The following is a 23,256-nucleotide window of genomic DNA, read 5'->3' on the forward strand; positions in this document are numbered from 1 at the left end:
GCTAAAGAGCATACTTATTTCCCATGATGGGCCACTAGATGGTTCCAAAGAGCAGCACCACCCAGTGGACATATTGGCCCGGATTCACAAAGCACTTGCGCCGACGTATCTTGACATACGCCACGTAAGTGCAAATATGCGTCGTCGTATCCATGCGCCGGACTCAGAAACTAAGATACACCTGAAAATAGGCTTCATCCGACCGACGTAACTTGCCTACGCCGGCGTAGAGTGGGCACATATTTACGTGATTTTTCCCTCCATTTACATAAAACGAATATACATGCAGTTTCAATGAACAAATAGCTATGCAAATTTGGCCTATCACAGGAAATAAGGATCCTTTTTAGCGTCATCTAGTGACCCATCATAGGAAATACATGTGCTCTTTAGAGCCATTTAGTGGCCTATGATAGAAAATAAGTATACTCCTAAGCTCCTTGGAGCCATCTAGTGGCCTATCATAGGAAATAACTATGCTCTTTAGCACCATCTAGTGGCTTTTCATAGGAAATAAGCATGCTCTTTACAGCCATCTAGTGGCCTATTTTTTTTTTTAAAAGCCCATGCCGTGTGAAACACACCCAAAAACTCCACCCGGTGCCAAAAAAAGTGTGCACACATAAAGAGTGACACAAAACGTGCAACGGGTGTTACACTGTCCTTCGCTAGGAAGGACCTTACCCTGATCCCTTGGGGCATTAGGCTCCAGACGGGGACTGAGGTACTTCACATGGTCCATCTGGCCGAAACCAGAAGGACCCCTTTCTCTGGAGGGTCTGCCGAAACAGACCCACCCAAGTACTTGGTGGGACTCCCCCGAAGGGAGACCCCATGAAAACAGGTGAACTAAGCCAGAAGGCCATGTCCACCCACTCCCAAGACGTTCAGGGCTGGCCCGAGGACCTACACCCTACTAATTACACTGTGACAAAAACGTGTAACGACCAACAAAAAAAGGCATAAAAGTGACTCACAAAGGGATAAATAAAAATAAATTGGGGAGAAGGAAGATGGGAGAAGTGAAAGTGACCATCGTGCAATACAATCATAGGAAATAAGTATGCTCTTTACAGCCATCTAGTGGTCTATCATGGGGAATAGGCATGCTCTTTAGAGCCATCTAGTGGCAAATCATAGGAAGTGAGTATGCTCTTTAGCCTGTCAATGGAAGTAAGTATGCTTTTTAGAGCCATCTTGTTGCCTTTAATGGCAAATAAGCATGCTTTTTAGCGCCATGTAGTGGCCTGTTATTGGAAATAAGCATGCTCTTTAGAGCCATCTAGCGGCCTTTCATGAGAAATACGCATGGGGCCGGATTCATAAAGACTTACGCTGACGTATCGGTAGATACGCCGTCGTAAGTCCGATTGTGCGCCGTCGTATCTATGCGCTCATTCTTAAAATGAGATACGCCTGAATGTTGCCAAGATACGACCGACGTAAGTCTCCTACGCCGTTGTATCTTGGGTGCATATATACGCTGGCCGATAGGGGCGCTTACGTTGATTTACGCGTCGAATATGTAAATGATCAAGATATGCTGATTCACGGACTACGTACGCCCGTCGCAGTAAGCTACGCTGGCGTAAAGATAAAACACCTCTATAGGTGGCGCAGCCCATGCAAGGTATGGACGACGGAACAGCCGTCATATTTTACGTCGTTTACGTGAATGGGGCTGGGCGTAGGTTACGTTCACGTCTAAAGCATTGAGCCAACGTATCTTAGGGAGTATTAGCGACGTGATTCTGAGCATGCGCACGCATGCGCCGTACGAACGGCCCTTCATTTACATGGGGTCACGGTTAATTTAAATGTAGCACGCCCACTACCTGCCTACTTTGAATTAGGCGGGCTTACGCCGGCCAATTTTCGCAACGCCGACGTAACTTACGGAGCAAGTGCTTTGTGAATACTGGCCTTGCCTCACTATGTTACGTCGGCGTAGCGCAAATGGGATGCGCTACGCCGGCCAAAAGATGCGCCCTCTTACGTGAATCTGGCCCATGCTCTTTAGAACCATAATAGCGGCTTGTCATATGAAATAAGTATGCTCCTATAAATGAAAACAAGTATGCTCTTTAGCGCCATCTAGTGGCTTATGGTAGGAGATGAGCATGCTCCTTGGAGCCATCTTGTGGTCTATTATAGGAAATAAGTATGCTCTTTACAGCCATCTAGTGGCCTGTCGTGGAAAATAAGCATGCTCTTTAGCCTATCAATGGAAGAAGGTTGGTTTTAGTGCCATCTAGTGGCCTATAATAAGAAATAGGCATGCTTTTTAATGCCATGTAGTGGTCTATCATGGGAAATAAGTATGCTCCTAAGCTCCTTTGAGCCATCTAGTGACCTATCATAGGAGATGAGGATTCTTTTTGGAGCCATCTAGTGGTCTATCATGGGAAATAAGTATTCTTTGTAGAGCCATCTAGTGGCCTATCGTAGAAAAAAAGTATGCTTTGTAGAGCCATCTAGTGGCCAATCATAAGAAATACATGTGCTTTTTAGAGCCATCTAGTGGCATCTCACAGGAAATAAAGGATGATTTTAGCACCACCTAGTGGCTTATCATAGGAAATTAGTACTGTATGCTTTTTACAGCCATCTAGTGGCCATATTGAGGTAAATTCTGCATTCACACATTTGAATTACAGGAAATATAGCTGGAGAACATTTGATTTTGTCCCACATTTACACAAAACAAATATACATGCAGTTTCAATTAACATTTTTTTGTGCAAACACACTTATAAGTGTTATGCATTAGTTAGCACATCATACTGATCATGAATAGATATGTCTGACGCTAGGTCCACTCTCATATAGCGGTTACCTTGGCGGTTACCTTGGCCAACTAAAATATGTTTATTTTTATTTTTTTTGGCGAGAAGACAAATGTTCAGCCAATGTCCTCTAGCCAAGAAGAATTCCATAATGTATCAATAATGTAGCGATGAGTTTATATTCACCCCCCCGGCGTACAGATAGACAACTGCGCGGCGCTACAAGCAATCTCAACAGTAACCACGTTTCTTGTTTGTGTGCCGCGGCTGAGCGTACACATTTTTCAGTTTCTAATTGGCTAATTAGAGCTGGCTCTGTGTGCTCTGCTCGGGCTTGTTACAAGCAGCAATCATTTCATTAGCAATCGATAGCATGGAACATCTGGTGCAGGGGATCATACAAGGAGAGGGGGAGGGGAGGGGGCAGTGTGTTTCCCCCGGGTGGAGGGGAGTGGGCAGACAGCCAAAACTGTGATACCGGGAGAAGAAAAAACGACTGGGAATTTGGAGATGCCGAGTCTATCCTCCAGTCTGCTCACTGGGATGTCTAGGAACGTTCTCATTTCTAGATCCTCCTTGTAGGATCGGAATAAAAGCAGGAAGACTGTGAGGACTCCCCCTGCTGGGGGGTGATAACCAGGAAAAAAAGGGTCTAGATTCAGCAAGAATTTACGCCAGCGTATCTATAGATACGCCGCGTAAATTCAAAGCTGCGCCGGCGTATCTTCTTTCTGTATTCAGAAAGCAAGATACGCCGAAATTAGGCTAAGATCCGACTGGCGTAAGTCTCTTACGCCGTCGTATCTTAGGGTGCATATTTACGCTGGCCGCTAGGTGGCGCTGCCGTCGATTTCAGCGTAGAATGTGCAAATGACCTGGATACGCCAATTTAGAAACGTAAGTGCGCCCGGCGCATTTTTTTACGTCGTTTACGTTAGGCTTTTTCCGGCGTAAGGTTGCTCCTGCTGATATGAGGAGTACGCAATGTTAAGTATGGACGTCATTCCCGCGTTGAATTTTTAAATGTTTACGTCGTTTGCGTAAGGCCTTGTACACACGAGAGGATTTATCCGCGGATACGGTCCACCGGACCGTTTCCGCGGATAAATCCTCTCGAGGATTTTGATCCGATGGAGTGTACTCACCATCGGATCGAAATCCGCGCCGAAATCCCATTGCGATGACGTGTCGCGCCGTCGCCGCGATGATGACGCGGCGACGTGAGCGACGCTGTCATATAAGGAATTCCACGCATGCGTCGAATCATTACGACGCATGCGGGGGATCCATTCGGACGGATTGATCCGGTGTCTGTACAGACCAGCGGATCAATCCGTTGGGATGGATTCAAGCGGATAGATTTTAAAGCATGTCTTCAAATTTTTATCCGCTTGAAATCCATCCCAGGGGATAAAAATCCACGGAAACAGATCCGCTGGATTGTACACACCAGGGGATCTATCCGCTGGAGCCGGTCCGCGGATCAATTCCAGCGGATGGATCCTCTCATGTGTACGGGGCCTAAGTCGCTCGTGAATAGTGCTTTGCGTAAATTACGTCCACGTCGAAAGCATTGACGATTTGCGGCAGGATTTCGAGCATGCGCACTGGGATTCTTTTTACGAACGGCGCATGCCTCTTCAGAATTTGAATTCGGCGCGCTTGCGCCAGTAGATTTACGCTACGCCGTCGCAACTTACGGAGCAAGTGCTTTGTGAATACTGCACTTGCCCGTCTAAGTTGCAGAAGCGTAGCGTAAATAGGATACGCTACGCCCACACAAATTTATGGCGGGCTTGATGAATCTAGCCCAAGGTGTTTTGTCTCCATGCAAAACACTGAGCATTTCAAAGCAGCAAATCTTATTAAAAGAAAGGCGTAAAACCCGATTAAAGAACAACAGAAGTCCCAGAAATAAATATGAAGTCATTGACTTGCATTGACTTTCTTGTCACAGCTATTGTGCAGAATGACTAAACATGACTGTGGTTCGAAAAGGGACCCAGTGCCCCCTGTAATCAGAACTCAGTAAGTGCCCCCTGTAATCAGAACTCAGTAAGTGCCCCCTGTAATCAGAACTCAGTAAGTGCCCCCTGTAATCAGAACTCAGTAAGTGCCCCCTGTAATCAGAACTCAGTAAATGCCCCCCTGTAATCAGCACTCAGTAAGTGCCCCATGTAATCAGAACTCAGTAAGTACCCCTGAAATTAGCACTAGTGTTGCTCACGAATATTCGCATTGCGAATATTCGACTCGAATATAGCATATTCGAGAAATCGCGCTATATTTCGAAATTCGCGGTGAATATTCGCAATTCCGAATATTCGATTTTTTACAATTTTTTTTTTGAATCAGATCACATCCTAGATATCTCCATCGACGTCTAAAAGCATTGCTGGTATAATTAGAGACCCTGGGCCGAGTAGCTGAAGCGTTCATTGAATTTTCCAGAAAGATCGCAATGCGATTATTCGGCAAACGCAATATCGCGCGATTATTTTCCTCGCCCCGATCTTCCGCATCAGAGCGATTTTTACAGTTTCATTTTTAAAACAGATCACATCCTAGTGATCTCCATAGACGTCTGAAAGCATTGCTGGTATGATTAGAGCCATTGGGCCGAGTAGCTGAAGCGATCATTTTATATTGCCGAATATTCGCAATGCGAATATTCGGCAATAGGAATATTGCGCGATTATTTGCTCCGCCCTTTTGCATCAGAGCCAATCAGAGTTCTCCTTCCACACTCGTCACAGGTTAGCAACCAATAGGAACCTGCCTGCATGGACATTATATAAGCTCACTCCCAGCACCATTTCATTGCAGATTCAGAAGCTTGCTATAGAGTGTGGAGGCTGTTTCTGTGTTCCTGGTTTCCTGGTTTCCTGTGTCTTTGTTCTTGATTGATTTAGATCATCACCAGCATTGCTATTTAGTGATTCCAGTGGATCTTTTCCAGTATATCAACTGCTTTTTTCAAAGCAATAGACCCAAGAGCTTTTTTCAAAGCTACGTTTTGTGCTGTTTTGTGCTGTTTTTTTCATTTGTGTTACTGTTTGATCCTGCAATCCTCCCTGTTCAGTTATATTTGCAAGAGATTTCAGAACACATATTGATCTGAGCTTTATAAAAGAGCTTTTCTAAAAGCTAAGTTTTGTTCATCTTGTGTTACTGTCAGATCTTGCAGGTTCACTGTTCAGTGATATTTGATAGGCATCTCAGTTCAAATTTTGTTTAGTTTTCCCTAAAGAGCTTTTATAAAAGCTAAGTTTTGTGTTCAGTTTAGTTAAATTTTGTGTAGTAAGTGTACACACTGTTAGTGTACATTTATTTCATCTAGCTTAGCTTAGTGTGTGTTTAGTGTCTGTGTTTAAAAAAAAAAAAAAAAAAAAAGTTAGTGTTTGTTTAGTGCTTTTTTTTTTTTTCTTTAATTTTGTAGTCCTTGTCTGGTGTACTACTTTTCTTATAGTTTAGTAGCTGTCTGTGTACGTCTTTGTCTGCGTGCCTGTCTTGTAAAAAAAACACAAAAACACATTTTGTTCACATTTTCCCCCCCAATAAAGTTTAACCCCCCCACACACATATCAGCAATTATGAGCGGCATCCGTGGCCGTGGCAGTAGGGGTAGGGGAGTTACTCCCAGTGCTGGATCGCTGCCAGCACGGGGTACCTCTCGTGCCCCTACTAGTGGTAGAGGATCGGGTGCAAGGGGAGTACGCCTGATCCGGGAGTTCTTCCCATCGGGCAGCCGCCCGATATTGCCATCTCAGGCTCAAGTAGTGGTGGACTACATGGGGCACAGCAGTGCCACTGAGTCGTCGGTCCCGACTCACAGTAGTACCACCATTACACCGTTGCCTGTACTACCCCCCCCCAGCCCCCAAGAGTCCAGCATCTTACTGTTCGACAGCGACAGTGATAGGGATCTCTTGGGGGAGGCCATGCATCAGGCAGACCTCCAGCTCTGTCCTGATGGTCAGGACCTTTTTGAAGGGATGGATGAGGAGGATGGGATACCTGCTGGCAGTATCCCAGAGACATCCCTTCAAACTGGTGCTGCTGTTTTGGTGCAGGAAACAGCAGCACCTAGTCAGACCCAGGCGTGGGTGAGGGGACAGCGGAGCCAGGCTAGAGGCTCCATGTCACGTGGTTCCCTCAGACCAACACATCTCAGCCCTTGGTCTGACATCTCTGGGGGCGAAGAGGGTGACCCATCATGGTTGCCATCTGACGCGTCGGCTCACTACGTCAGTGACGACGGGGAAGGTAGGCACCCTGGTGAAACGGTGCGCCAGGTCACCACCAGGGAGACCATCGTCAGGGTCTCCACTGGTGATGGCAGCAGGAGGTGTCAGGAGGAGGAGCAGCAGCAGCAGCAGCAGCAGCAGGCAGCTCCACCTGTGCGCACCGAATCCCAGCAGGTGCAAGTAAGCGTCACCCCATCTGACAGGAGGGCGGTGCTGAAGTCACCTGTCTGGAATTTCTTTACCCTGGTGGCAGACAACCCTACCGTGGCCATCTGCCGGATTTGTAAAGTGAGGGTGAAGAGAGGGAAGTGTTTGGCTCGGGTGGGTACCACAGCCCTGAACCAGCACCTCAGGATAAACCACTGGGCGTTGTATGAGGAGATGAAGCGTGGTGGTGGTAGCAGCGCCACCACCACAAGTGAGCAGGGTACAGCAGCCCCTGCCACATCTTCATCTGTTTCCAGCAGGTCATGCCCCCCCGCTCCCTCTAGTAGAGGTACTGGTACCGGCAGCCAGACCTCTACTTCCACAGCACCCTCCACGTCTGTGTCCCGCACTGCCGTCCGGCGCCAGGCGTCGATTTCAGACGCCTTTGACCGCACCACTCCCTTCCCCCCTGGAGACCGACGTGTGCGTTCCCTCAATGGGCTCCTGGCAAGGGTTATTGCCCAACATCTGCTGCCCTTCAACATAGTTGACAGCAACCCCTTCAGGCAGATGTTGGAGCAGGCCCAACCCCAATGGCGTGTCCCCAGCCGCCATTTCTTTGCCAGGACTGGTGTCCCTGCCCTACACCAGCACATTGTTCAGAATGTAACCCTGTCGCTGGATCACGCTGTCAGCGACAGGGTTCATCTGACAATGGATGGCTGGACCAGCAGGCATGGGCAGGGACGCTACATCAGCTTCACGGCCCATTGGGTTTCCCTCCGAGGCGTCGGTGAGGGATCGTCGGCAACCGATCTTGTGGTGCCGCCCCGGGGTGTCCAGGGGAGAACTGCTGGTCTCCCTCAAGCCACTGTCTCCGCAGCTGCTGAGCCTCCCAGCAAGCGCCCCCGTAGCTACTCAAGTGTGGGGCACGTGCGCTGTCAGGCCGTGCTCCAGCTTGTTAGTTTAGGGGACCGGAGACACACTGCAGAAGAAGTGCTGAAAGCACTTCAAGCTCAGGTCCAGAAGTGGCTGACACCCCGAAGGCTCCAGCCAGGTATGGTTGTCTGCGATAACGGCAGCAACCTACTCGCCGCCCTCCATGCTGGCAGTCTGACGCACGTGCCCTGTCTGGCACATGTCCTCAACCTGGTGGTGCAGAAGTTCCTGCGCACTTATCCAGGGTTGAGTGACATTGTGGCAAAGGCGCGTAGGATTGCCAGCCACTTCAGGCGCTCCCCAACCGCTACCGCGTCCCTGTCCAAATTGCAGCGGAAGTACAATCTGCCCCTTCACAGGCTGATTGTGGACAGTGTGACGCGGTGGAACTCCACCCTCCACATGCTGAAGAGGTTGTGGGAGCAGCAAAGGGCGGTGAGGGAGTACCTGATGGAACTAGGCACTCAGAGGGCTTCACCACAACTCCCTTTCATCGCCTGTGCGCAGTGGGGGCAGATAAACCAGGTCTGCCAAGTGTTGTCCTCCTTCGAGCAGGCGACCAAGATGGTCAGCAGTGAGCAAATTGGCCTCAATAGCGTGCTGCCAATACTGTTCATGCTGGAGAGGACACTAGATCGCCTGCTCGAGGCTGGGGAGAGTGCCTTGGTGGAGCAGGAGGAGTCAGCAATGCTCCACCGAGACCAGGGCCAGGACCAGGAGGAGGAGGAGGAGGAGGAGGATGATGATGAAGAGGAGGAGGAGGTGGTTGCTGGTGTCGTCCCGGAGTCAGGGCCTGGTCAGGAGGGAGAGCCGGTGTTGGGGGCACCGATAGTCCGGGGGTTGGGCATGTCTGAGTTTGACCAGCAGCGCCTCAGGGAAGAAGAGTCGCACCTCATTCACCTGGCCAGCATTGAGGAGTCACAGCGGGCTGTGCTCTTCCCCATGGCTGCCCACATGCTCAGATGCCTCAGGAGGGACCCCCGGGTTAAGACCATCAAGACGAGGGATGATTTCTGGATGGCCACCCTTTTGGATCCCAGGTGCAAGGGGAAACTGGAGCAGTTCATCCCAGCCAGCCGGAGGCAGCACCGGATGGAGGAACTGCAGGCAGCCATTGTCAGACGGTTGGAGCAGGCAACTCCCCGGCCTCCAGTTGTCCCCCCTCATCTCACCCAGCAGGTGGCTGCACCCAGCTGCAGCCGAGCAGGGGACCTAATGGAAGAGATGAGGATGTTCTTCCAAACCGAGCGACCCAGTACCACCACCAGCAGCAGCAGCAGCAGTCACCACCAGCGGCTGGCCCACATGGTGGCAGACTACATGGCGTCCGTCGGTGCTTCTGACAGTATGAGCACCGACGACCCCATGGAGTACTGGGTTGCCAGATTGGACACCTGCCGCGAGCTCGCTCAGTATGCGCTGGAGTTATTGTCTTGCCCCCCCTCCAGCGTACTATCTGAGCGGACATTCAGCGCGGCAGGTGGGGTGGTCACGGACAAGAGGACCCGTCTGTCCACAGAGTCCGTGGACAGACTCACATTCATAAAGATGAATGAGTCCTGGATCGGCGGTGACTTTCTGGCACCCGTCGTCGGTTCAGGGCGCTGAAGGGTCCCTTGCCATGCATTCCCTGATGAAGCCCCGGACCTGATGTATTTACAGTGCTGAATATAACTATTTCAACATCAGAGAAAATCAATGTTAATATTTGGTACAGTAGGCTTTCTTTGCAATTACAGCGGTCAAAAATTTCTTTTATTTTTACACCAGCTTTGCACACACTGGAGGAGGGATTTTGGCCCACTCCTCCACACAGATCTTCTCTACATCAGTCATGTTTCTGGGCTATCGCTGAGAAACACGGAGTTTGAGCTCCCTCCAAAGATTCTCTATTGGGTTTAGGTCTGGAGACTGGCTAGGCCACGCCAGAACCTTGATATGCTCCTTACAGAGCCAATCCTTGGTTATCCTGGCTGTGTGCTTTGGGTCATTCTCATGTTGGAAGACCCAGCCTCGACCCATCTTCAAAGCTCTAACTCAGGGAAGGAGGTTGTTGCCCAAAATCTTGCAATACATGGCCCCGGTCATCCTCTCCTTAATACAGTGCAGTCACCCTGTCCCATGTGCAGAAAAACACCACCAAAGCATGATGCTACCACCCCCATGCTTCACATTAGGGATGGCGTTCTTGGCATGGTACTCATCATTATTCTTCCTCCGAACACGGTTAGTGAAATTATGATCAAAAAATTATATTATAGTCTCATCTGACCACATGATTTTCTCCCATGACTCCTTTGGATCAGTCAAGACAATTATGTCAGCAGTTATTTCACACCCTATATACTCTTATTAAGACTGCTGTACATCATGGCAACTCCTGCCCATGTGATATGACTCTGTATCAACTACTACTGTTAATACTACTACTGATGCTTCTGCTGCTGCTGCCGCCCAGTCAATACACCTATGTCAGCAGTTATTTCACACTCTATATACTCTTATTAAGACTGCTGTACATCATGGCAACTCCTGCCCATGTGATATGACTCTGTATCAACTACTACTGTTAATACTACTACTGCTGCTTCTGCTGCTGCTGCCGCCCAGTCAATACACCTATGTCAGCAGTTATTTCACACTCTATATACTCTTATTAAGACTGCTGTACATCATGGCAACTCCTGCCCATGTGATATGACTCTGTATCAACTACTACTGTTAATACTACTACTGCTGCTTCTGCTGCTGCTGCTGCCGCCCAGTCAATACACCTATGTCAGCAGTTATTTCACACTCTATATACTCTTATTAAGACTGCTGTACATCATGGCAACTCCTGCCCATGTGATATGACTCTGTATCAACTACTACTGTTAATACTACTACTGCTGCTTCTGCTGCTGCTGCCGCCCAGTCAATACACCTATGTCAGCAGTTATTTCACACTCTATATACTCTTATTAAGACTGCTGTACATCATGGCAACTCCTGCCCATGTGATATGACTCTGTATCAACTACTACTGTTAATACTACTACTGCTGCTTCTGCTGCTGCTGCTGCCGCCCAGTCAATACACCTATGTCAGCAGTTATTTCACACTCTATATACTCTTATTAAGACTGCTGTACATCATGGCAACTCCTGCCCATGTGATATGACTCTGTATCAACTACTACTGTTAATACTACTACTGCTGCTTCTGCTGCTGCTGCTGCCGCCCAGTCAATACACCTATGTCAGCAGTTATTTCACACTCTATATACTCTTATTAAGACTGCTGTACATCATGGCAACTCCTGCCCATGTGATATGACTCTGTATCAACTACTACTGTTAATACTACTACTGCTGCTTCTGCTGCTGCTGCCGCCCAGTCAATACACCTATGTCAGCAGTTATTTCACACTCTATATACTCTTATTAAGACTGCTGTACATCATGGCAACTCCTGCCCATGTGATATGACTCTGTATCAACTACTACTGTTAATACTACTACTGATGCTTCTGCTGCTGCTGCCGCCCAGTCAATACACCTATGTCAGCAGTTATTTCACACTCTATATACTCTTATTAAGACTGCTGTACATCATGGCAACTCCTGCCCATGTGATATGACTCTGTATCAACTACTACTGTTAATACTACTACTGCTGCTTCTGCTGCTGCTGCTGCCGCCCAGTCAATACACCTATGTCAGCAGTTATTTCACACTCTATATACTCTTATTAAGACTGCTGTACATCATGGCAACTCCTGCCCATGTGATATGACTCTGTATCAACTACTACTGTTAATACTACTACTGCTGCTTCTGCTGCTGCTGCCGCCCAGTCAATACACCTATGTCAGCAGTTATTTCACACTCTATATACTCTTATTAAGACTGCTGTACATCATGGCAACTCCTGCCCATGTGATATGACTCTGTATCAACTACTACTGTTAATACTACTACTGCTGCTTCTGCTGTTGCTGCTGCCGCCCAGTCAATACACCTATGTCAGCAGTTGTTTCACACTCTATATACTCTTATTCCTACTGCTGTTCATCATGGCAACTCCTGCCCAAGTGATATGACTCTGTATCAACTACTACTGCTAATACTACTACTGCTGCTGCTGCTGCTGCTGCTGCTCAGTCAAGACAACTATGTCAAAAGTAATTTCCCACTCTATATACTCCTATTACCACTGCTGTTCATCATGGCACCTCCTGCCCAAGTGATATGACTCTGTATCTACTACTACTACTACTACTGCTGCTGCTGCTGCTCTGTCAAGACACCTATGTAAAAAGTTAATTCCCACTCTATATATACTCCTATTACCACTGCTGTTCACTGATACCACTGATAGTTAATTTATCCCTTAACTACCCCCATTTGTGAGGGTCGGGGTTTTCCTTTAAAGTCCCATGCAAATCAATGGAAAATGTATGTTCCCACATAACTTCTGTACGCCTGGAGATATTTCAATAATACCCGCTATACATATTACTTATATGCCAAATAAAAATATATAACAGTTAAATTAACCCTTACCAACACCCTTATATAAAAGATGGGTATATTTATATTACTATGATTTTCCTCCCCAAAAGGTTAAGATAGGAAGACCGGGCAACGCCGGGTATTCAGCTAGTAATAGTATAAAATGTTTTCGGTTATTATTAAGCTAGATGTGTTGATGTTGATGTTGATGTGTTAGATGTGAAGTTAGATGTGAAGTTAGATGTGTTTAAAAAACTAACAATTTCAATAAGAAATGAAACCTTTGCAAAATATAACATTTTTTATTAAAAAAAAAAAAAAAAAATTAGGACATTAACTTCTGAAGCTCTGTCACCTCATCCATGTTTTTCGCCAGTTGTTGCACCAGTTGTTGATTTTGGCGCATCAAAAACAGTATCTGCTGCTCATTTGCCATTACTCTCTTCGTGAGGTTTTTCATGGCAGCTTGCTTCACCTCTAGCTTTTTTAGAACTGTTAGGATATAAGAAAAAAACATTTGGATTTCAAAGACCGTTACGAAAGATTATTTTCAGCCATAAAAATAATAAAGTCTGACTTAAGAGACTCTATGAAAGAGGATCTGGCAGAGGCAATTCTCTTCCTTAGAACTCTACATTGCATTTATTTGCATTTGCTAAGCCTAGAACTACATTTCAAGATTAATATAAACCATTTCTAGGTTTTTCATATTTTTTTTTTTGGGTTCATTATAGATAAGCTTTGTTTTGGTTCTAAAACAGCCAAATAATGTGGTCTGTATTTTTGAACTGTTAAAGATCATGTTCCTGATGTTTAAGCCTGCTGCTACTATCCAGTCACTTGATTGTTTTCATTGTGTTTGTCTTTTGCTTAAACTGTGCAATACAGTAGACTGTTGGCTTCCCAGCCAGTAGTCCTGTGGTAGTTTGCGTTTCTTTCCCTCAAGGAATCTATAAAATACATTCGCATATTAATACAGAGGAGTCGGAGTCGGGGAGTCGGGGAGTCGGAGTCTGAAGTACATAAAACTGAGGAGTCGGAGTCGAAAAATTTATCTACCGACTCCACAGCCCTGCTTTAAATGCTGTCCATTTTTAGAGCTACATTTTATTGTTGAAATTTTATTAATATATGTGCACATATTTACCCTCCTGATTGACGGTATAATTAACCGTCTCATCCTGCTCCTCTTCCTCGTCACCCACTACTCCACCAGAAGTTTCGGGGGGGGGGTGCAGCTCCTCCTCTTGCTCCTCCACAGGAACTGGGGGTGGTGATGTGGATGGCCCTGGCTGCTCCTCCTCATCCCTCTCCTCCTCTTCCACATCCTCCTCCTGCTCCTCCTCTGCGGCCTGTCGCCTTGTGCGCTTGGGGCGCACAGTTGGTAGCGGAGCTCCTATAATAACACAATGTTCATATATTATAAAAATGTTTTCTAATGACGTATGCAAATTCTGTGTACTCTACTGTATTGTATATGAATACAAATTAATTTATATAGACAGTTAACCAATGGGACAATGTTATATTAAAGGGTCTTGTGGGCACTACAGGGGACTGAGCGTGAGCTGGGCTGCCACCATGGTAAAATGAGCTGTTTTTGTCTCCTTTGTTTTGTTCAGACGATCTCATGTTAAAAAAAAGTACTTGATGGAGTACACAGGATTACTATAACAACCCCACGCCTAACACAGGAATTTAGTGGGAATCTATATATATAAAACTCAACGTGTGTGTGCATGTATGTATGTATGTTCCACCATCACGTCCAAACGGCTAAAGATATTTACATGAAACTTGGCACACAGGTTACTTATATGTCAGCCACAAATATAGGATTGGTGGTTTAACCCATACCCACCCCCATTTGCCTTGGTCAGGGTTTTTCTTTAAAGTCCCATTCAACTCTATGGGAAATACATGTTATTTCATAACAGCTGTAGATATTTCGATAACACTTGGTCACATGTTATCTATACGTCCACTTAAAGTATAGGATCGTTAATTTATCCCTTAACTAACCCCATTGGTGAGGGTCGGGCTTTTTGTTTAAAGTCCCATGCAAAGCAATGGGAAAAGTATGTTCCCACATAACTTCTGTGTTCCTGTCTGCTGTCCCATGTTTTTTTCCAACAGTACTATGAATACCTTGGCTGGTGGTGATATATGTTACAACAACATGGCGTCTTGGTTAACAACATCTGACCTTACATTAATTACATATGACCTTCCATAACTGTCCCCAAGGGACCCGGGCTGGCTCAACGCGATTGCCACTGCGCTGACAAGCCATTCACCTCTGCAGCTAGGGGTTCGGATCCCGCTCTCGGCTACATGTGAATTGAGTTTGGTGGTCTCAGCTCGGCCCCCGGTGGGTGTGCTATGCGAGGTAAGCCTGCGCTTAGTATGCCCACCTCCCTCCCACAAAAACCACCACACTTACACACGCACTCGCAATTGGGTTAACATGCACGCACTCTGACCATGCGGTCTCTAAAAAGAGAGGCGAAGGACTAACGGGGCTGGTTGAGCGGGCAAATCCTCTCACTCCCTTATAGGGAGTCCCTCTGCCCCGTGGGGCTTCGAAGCGGAGCAGGTAGGACGGTCTGTGTGGGAGGACCCCCTCACACCCGCCATTGCCACCCGGGGCATGGAGAAAGGTGGCAGATTACCTCTGGGGGAGGCCTGCCTACTCCCAACTCCTGCAGTCCGGCTCCTCTCTCGAGTACACGCACAAAATACACTTTAGGGAAAAAAAAACATAACTGTGACCAATAACTTACCAGGATGATATTTATTCCGGATACGCCTGACCCGGTTCATCTGGCGCCTCTTCAGGTCGGACCACTTTTTGAGGATCGCCATGCGAGTGTGTTCTTCGCCTAGTTCCTCAATCAGGGAGCTTATAACTCCCTGTTTTTCTTGCTGCCTCCGCAGCTCATCGTATCCTGTTTCCAGGAACTTCTGCAAGATGAAGAACAAAGTATATTGTAATACTTTTGTTGACAGCCTTATGGATATATGACATAAATGTATGCTATTCAACAATTGGAAGCATTCTCGCCTTATTAATCAATGACAGGGGTAACATGACAGATTTTATATACTGCCATTTCCGTCGCCACCTTTTTTACATAAATATAGCAGCCATTATCATTTGCATAATTATGAATATATACTAACTTTTAAACTAGACTAAAATGCAGTTGAAGATAATGAAATAACAGTGGTCAAAATACTTACACAAATCAGCAACTTTTCCTCAGATACAGTGAAATTACTTCCAACCATCTTGCTCTGCGATTGCGTTGCGATCATAAAGTTGGAAACTGGCAAGGGTCCAGGAAATGGTCGCGTGTTGTTCGCGTGTTGATTGCGCTGCTTGGACCGAGATGGGTCCATATGGCTTCGGCTGTATGGACCACAGTAACTCTTTTCCCTGTCAGGAGCCTAACGCCCCGGGGGGTCAGAGACGGGACCTTTTCGGAGGACCACTGACGTATGCAACCGTCGCAGTTTTTTGTGATGTCACTCTTTAGGTGTGTGCAAATTTTTCCTTGCACCGGGTGGAGTTTTTGGGTTGTGTTTTGCACGCCACAGGCTTTTCAACAGAAAATAACCAGCTGGAGGCAGAATGGTTGCAAAACACTACGGGTTTGTTACCTAACTCTGGGTTTCAAGACCAGTCCACCTCCAGCTGTTGCAAAACTACTACTCCCATCAGCCACGGTCTGTCAGTGCATGCTAAGAATTTTACTTTTGCTGCATCTAGGGTGCCACAGTTTAGAGACCCGTGCATAAAGGCCTGAAAAATGTGGGCCTGCAGAACTTACAATACTAGAAGTGCCAGCATTCCCAGGCATGCTGGAAGTTGTAGTTCTGCAACATCTAAAGGGCAATATGTATTCGAACGTCCTTGGGCCTTGAGGACACTGAAGTCAGGACGTTCGCATACGTCCTATGTCCAAAAAAATTTTAAATTCATTATGCTAAATAACAAGGAAAAGTGCCTAAATACACATTTGCCAACCAGGGTGTCTGCAGCTGTCCAGGCATGCTGGGACTTGTAGTTTTGTAAAAGCAGGAGACACATTTTTGGTTAAATACTAATATCTGATCATATATACTAACTTTTAAACTAGACTTAAATGCAGTTGAAGATGATGAAATAACAGTGGTCAAAATACTTACACAAATCAGCAACTTTTCCTCAGACTTTGAGAAATTGCTTCCCACCATGTTGCTGTAATATTGGGAAACTGGCAAGGCTCCAGGAAATGGTCGCGTGTTGTTCGCGCAATTGCGCATGCGCGATCGAAAAATCGCAATCGCAATATGTATTTTGGTTAAAATATCATACATATTCGATTTCAGAGTGCTGCTACAGCAGTTTTCGAAATATCTGCAATAAATTTCGCATTCGCATGTTGCGATATTTCGATAAAATATCAGGAATATTCTGAGCCAATCAGAGCGCTCCTCCAGCATATCTCGAAATTGCGCAATAAATATCGCATTCGCATGTTGCGATATTTCGATAAAATATCAGGAATATTCTGAGCCAATCAGAGCGCTCCTCCAGCATATCTCGAAATTGCGCAATAAATATCGCAATCGCATGTTGCGATATTTCGATAAAATATCACGAATATTCTGAGCCAATCAGAGCGCTCCTCCAGCATATCTCGAAATTGCGCAATAAATATCGCATTCGCATGTTGCGATATTTCGATAAAATATCACGAATATTCTGAGCCAATCAGAGCGCTCCTCCAGCATATCTCGAAATTGCGCAATAAATATCGCATTCGCATGTTGCGATATTTCGATAAAATATCACGAATATTCTAAGCCAATCAGAGCGCTCCTACCGCAGTTATTAAAAAATCGCAATTATTTTCGCATTCGCAATAGCGAAAAATCGCATTCAATTAATTTCGATAAAATATCACGAATATTCGAATTTAGCGAATATATCTCGAATATTCGAATATATATTCGAGATATATCGCGAAATCGAATATGGCATATTCTGCTCAACACTAATTAGCACTCAGTAAGTGCCCGCTTGTAATCAGCACCCAGTAAGTACCCCCTCTAATCAGCACTCAGTAAGTGCCCCCTCTAATCAGCACTCAGTAAGTGCCCCCTCTAATCAGCACTTAGTAAGTGCCCCCTGTAATCAGCACCCAGTAAGTGCCCCCTCTAATCAACACTCAGTAAGTGCCCCCTGTAATTAGCACTCAGTGCCCGCGGTAATTGACACTCAGTAAGTACCCCCTGTAATCAGCACTCAGTAAATCCCCCCCATAATCGACACTTTCAATACCCCTGAAATCAACCCTCGGTACCCCCCGTTAATTGACACTCAGTAAGTACCCCCCTGTTGTAGAACTTAGTAAATACCCTTTTAATCAGCACTCAGTAAGTGCCCCCTGTTATCAGCCCTCGGTAAGTGCCCCCCCGTATCAGCACTCAGTAAGTACCCCCTGAAATCAGCACTCAGTGCCCCCCAGTAATTGACACTCAGTAAGTACCCCCTGTAGTCAGCACTTAGTAAATACCCTTTTAATCATGACTCAGTAAGTGCCCCCTGTAATCATCACTCAGTAAATACCCTTTTAATCAGCACTCAGTAAATGCCCCCCTAATCAGCACTCAGTAAGTACCCCCTGAAATCAGCACTCCGTGACCCCCGGTAATTGACACTCAGTAAGTACCCCCTGTAATCAGCACTCAGTAAATGCCCCCTGTAATCAGCACTCAGTGCCCCCTGTAATCGGCACCCAGTAAGTGCCCACCTGTAATCTGCACTCAGTTAGTGCCCCCTGTAATCGGCACTCAGTTAGTGCCCCCTGTAATCGGCACTTAGTTAGTGCCCACCTGTAATCGGCACCCAGTAAGTGCCCACCTGTAATCGGCACTCAGTTAGTGCCCCCTGTAATCGGCACTTAGTTAGTGCCCACCTGTAATCGGCACCCAGTAAGTGCCCCCCTGTAATCAGCACCCAGTAAGTGCCCCCTGTAATCAGCAATCTGAATGACACACCCCTTCTCTTCCTCCCTGGTCTCAGGTGAAAGTCCCTTAGCGATCTCTGTACAGCACTACAGTATATGTCAGAGCTATATAAATGTATAATAATAATAGTGTGTGACTGTGGGGGGAGGGACATTAGAGTGTAAGCTCCTCTGGTACAGAGACTGATGTGACTGGCTCAGTGTTCTCTGTACAGCACTGCGGTATATGTCAGAGCTAGATATTGTTTAAAAAGCTCTAACGAGCAGGGCGCTCTGATCCCTCCTGTATTGATTTGTATTGTAATTGTACTGTCTGCCCTCAGGTTGGCGCTATATAAATCCTGTATAATAATAATAATAATAATAATAATAATGATAATAATATGTGGAATGCTGTACTCACTGCTGCCCCCTGCTGTCTGTACACAGAATGTCCGCTGACCTTGGATGACTTCCTCCACTACAAACACCTGGTGAACCGGCGTATGCAGGAGAAGCAGCTGAGTGACGAGCTGGAGGAACAAGCCACTCTGCAGTTCTCCTCCATGGATCCCGAGAAGAAGGGACAGATAGAATGGGCCGATTTCCTGTCCCATGAGTCCGTCTGCCTGCTGCAAAAACTGCGTACCCAGGTGAGCCCTCCTTGCCGATTGGTCTTTGGATATGATGGGTACATCTGAGAAGGTTTTTTTTTATCTACAGAGGTGACATGCACCAGGTGGAGTTTGGGAATCTCCTAGAACACCACACTTGTTTTTTTCCGATAGTTGCAGGAACATGACCACTTTGACAGCCAATCACAATGGTGACGTGATTGGTCGAAATCCTGCTGCTTCAGAAGAAACAACTTTTTAGGCCTCCTGCTGCCCAGGTCCTTCCTTGAAAGTCAGGGGTTTCCTAGCAGAGATGGTAGGTTAGTGTCCTTCTTCCTTTTTCTCAGATCCCAGCCTGAAGCCAGAACCCCCCTCAGCCCAAGATTCCCCTCCCAAGCTACACTATACAGCTTCCTCACTCCATCTTCCACCCAACTCCCCATTGCTGGCCAGGCTCCACAATATATAAGGGCTGCCTGGGGATTGGCCAGATTCCCATAAATATGCAGATTAGCACCTCCTGGCCTCCACCCACTAGCTTCTAGAAGCTTCTCCAAGTTTCTATAACTAGGGGGAGGTACCAAAGGTCTGACCCGTAGATCTCTCCAGCCTGACCTACAGTAACCTGACCCAATTAACAGACTCACACAACCACCATGAGTCACAAAAACAAATGTACCTACGCTCCCCCTTGCTGGCCAGGCTCCACAATATGTAAGGGCTGATACAGCCATCCTGCCAGGGCCTCCTGGCTGGGGATTGGTCAAAGTCCCATAAATATGCAGAATAACACCTCCTGGCCTCAACCCACTAGCCCCTAGAAGCTTCTCCAATTTTCTAGAACTAGGGGGAGGTACCAGAGGCATGACTTGTAGATCCCTCCAGCCTGATCTACAGTATCCCGACCCAATTAACAGACTCGCACAACTACCATGAGTCACAAAAACAAATGTACCTACACTCCCCCTTGCTGGTCAGGCTCCACAATATTTAAGGGCTGATCCAGACATGGCCTCCTGCCCGGGGTTTGGCCAGAATCCCATAAATATGCAGATTAGCACCTACTGGCCTCCACCCACTAGCTTCTAGAAACTTCTCCAAGTTTCTATAACTAGGGGGAGGTACCAAAGGCCTGACCTGTAGATCTCTCCAGCCTGACCTACAGTAACCCGACCCAATTGGCAGACTCACACAACTACCATGAATCACAAATACAAATGTACCTACACTAGTCTAGCACTAGAGGGTGCTAGCCCCCTTACAACACATGGCAAAAAGCTAGACCTTAAAATGCCGCACATATGAGTCACTGGTCGTCTGATGCTCACTGCACACCCCCACCACAAAGACCGAGCTGTGCAAGACAGCACTTGGTCTCTGCTAATGATCTGTAGCTGGTGGGACCGATTTCCGATCATGTGACCACTGTGACTCACATGATAGGCTGACCTTCCTGTCCCCTGCGGTGGTCCGCAAAAAGTGAACGGTAAGTAAACAAAAACGTGCATGTGAAACACACACAAAAAAGTGCACTTAAAGCGGGGGTTCACCCGTACATAACACTTTTTCCCCTTAGATGGATGCTCGTTTTGTCTAGGGGAATCGGCTAGTTGTTTTAAAATATGAGCTGTACTTACCGTTTACGAGATACATCCTCTCCGTCGCTTCCGGGTATGGGCTGCGGGACTGGGCATTCCTATTTTGATTGACAGTCTTCCGAGAGGCTTCCGACGGTCGCATCCATCGCGTCACGATTTTCCGAAAGAAGCCGAACGTCGGTGCGCAGGCGCAGTATAGAGCCGCACCGATGTTCGGCTTCTTTCGGCTACTAGTGACGCGATGGATGCGACCGTCGGAAGCCTCTCGGAAGACTGTCAATCAAGAAGGAACACCCGCTCCCGAAGACCCATACCCGGAAGCCGACGGAGAAGATGCATCTCGAAAACGGTAAGTACTGCACATATTTTTAAACAACTAGCCGATTCCCCTAGACAAAACGAGCATCCATCTAAGGGGAAAAATTGTTTTATCGGTGAACTCCCGCTTTAAGGGTGTGCCATATCTCCAAAAGCGTAGGACCTTACCCTGAATCCCCCTGAGGTGCAAGGCTCCTGACAGGGACAAGGTTTCAAACATGGTCCACCTTGCCAAAAGGCGTGGCGAACCCCGTTCCTCAAGGTCAGTCGAAGCAGACCAAAGAGTACTGGGTTGAGGGACTCTCCCGAATTGAGACCCCACCTGGTTTAGGGGAGGAAGGAACCCAATGGCCACACATCCTCAGGGTAGGACAGAGGAACCACACCCTCCATCCAGTGAAAGAAGACACAAACAAAAGTGCAAAGGTGACAAACATAAATAGAAAAAAAAATGGCTTTCTGAACATAGTTCTAATAAGAACCAACTGTGTCTTTTCCAAACAGAATTCTCTGCTGCGACTATTATCCACCAAGGAGCGGGAGCGAGCCCGTACTACGTTCCTGTCCCTGGATCAGGACAATGACCAGCTGATCACCGGCAGCGAATGCCGAAGGGCGCAGCATGGTTGGTTCCTCAAGCCGGCTAAAGAGGCAGCTTCATGTAATGTAAGGTAAGAAACAATGGTGGTACCGTGTATTCTTCATTACCAGTGCGGGTACAACGTCATCTAGAGCCCCATGGCAAACATGCCAAACTGCCCCCCCCCCCCCATTATGGGTCAGAAAAAATCTCCCCTCTCCCCCCAAAAAAGGAGCACAAATCTGAACGCTTACCCACTAAGCATAGTCCCCTCCCAGGACAAATCCACCCCTCTGCAAGCACCTAATTAGAGCCATAAGCCCTAATAGGCTTCAAAAAAGGGTGGCCTCGGAGCACAGAGCATTGCGCTCCGAGGCCACCAAGTTGTGTGACCATGGGGGATGGTGAAAAAATAGAAAAAAATGCGCAACCAAATAAAAACAAATAAAATTGTATAAAAGTGTCCTTAATCCAGTGACGGATTTCACAATAAAAATGGTGTCCTTTTCAATAAACAAGCAACGTCTGCCCACACAGTTGGGCTGCTATACTGCGGCGAGGCGCGGGAGCAGAGAGATGAGATCATCGCTCGCCGCCCGCCCCGCATTACCGCTGTTCTCACTCACTGGCCTGTGCTGCCACCACGGCAGGTGACAAAAAAAAATCTAGTGGCAGGTGGCAAACCACATCAGGTGATGTGGCAATCCACACCTGGTGGCAGGTGACATGGCAAGTAGCAATCCACACCTGGTGGCAGATGATGTGGCAAGTGGCAATCCGCACCTGGTGGCAGGCGATGTGGCAATCACACCTGTTGGCAGGTGTTGTGGCAATCCTCATCTGGTGGCAGGTGACGTGGCTAGTGGCAATCCACACCTGGTGGCAGGCGACGTGGCAATCCACACCTGGTGGCAGGTGTTGTGGCAATCCACATCTGGTGGCAGGTGACATGGCTAGTGGCAATCCGCACCTGGTGGCAGGCGATGTGGCTATCCATACCTGGTGGCAGGTGTTGTGGCAATCCACATCTGGTGGTAGATGACGTGGCAATCCCCACCTGGTGGCAGGTGTTGTGGCAAGTGGCAATCCACATCTGGTGGCAGGTGACGTGGCAATCCACACCTAGTGGCAGGTGGCGTGGCAATTCACACCTGGTGGCAGATTCTGCATTATGGTGAGTTTGAACTATTTCATTTTATATTACAATGCAAATAATGCGCTTCAATCATCCCAACACCATATCAGCCATTGTTCTGTGATGATTGAAGCGCTAACACCAGCCATTGCCCACGAAAAGCTACATAACAACCCAAATGTATCCTCAGACTCCTTGTTTCTGCAGCCAAAAGGTGTTTTGCTCGTTTTGAGTAGAGTAGGGTGGGATTAGACCCCCCGGATTCAGAGAGCAATTGTGCCTGCGTAACCATAGTTACGCAGCGCAATTGCTTACTTGCCCGGGCGTAACGAGTGTTCTGTATTCAGAAAGCTCGTTACGCCGACTGCAGCCTAAGATATGCGTGGCATAAGGCTCTTAT

General features: G+C 47.2%; 1 protein-coding gene across 1 annotated transcript in view; it reads left to right on the top strand.

Moving 5' to 3' along the window:
• Positions 1–23,256, top strand: part of PHF24 (PHD finger protein 24) — a 226,792-nt gene that overhangs the window by 193,405 nt on the left and 10,131 nt on the right. The window contains exons 5-6 of the mRNA XM_040335603.1: positions 19,062–19,264; positions 21,646–21,812. Coding sequence (XP_040191537.1) covers positions 19,062–19,264; positions 21,646–21,812 — 370 coding nt within the window. The remainder of the gene's footprint in view (positions 1–19,061; positions 19,265–21,645; positions 21,813–23,256) is intronic.

The sequence above is a fragment of the Rana temporaria genome, chromosome 1 (assembly GCF_905171775.1).
Source record: "Rana temporaria chromosome 1, aRanTem1.1, whole genome shotgun sequence".
Taxonomy (NCBI): Eukaryota; Metazoa; Chordata; class Amphibia; order Anura; family Ranidae; genus Rana; species Rana temporaria.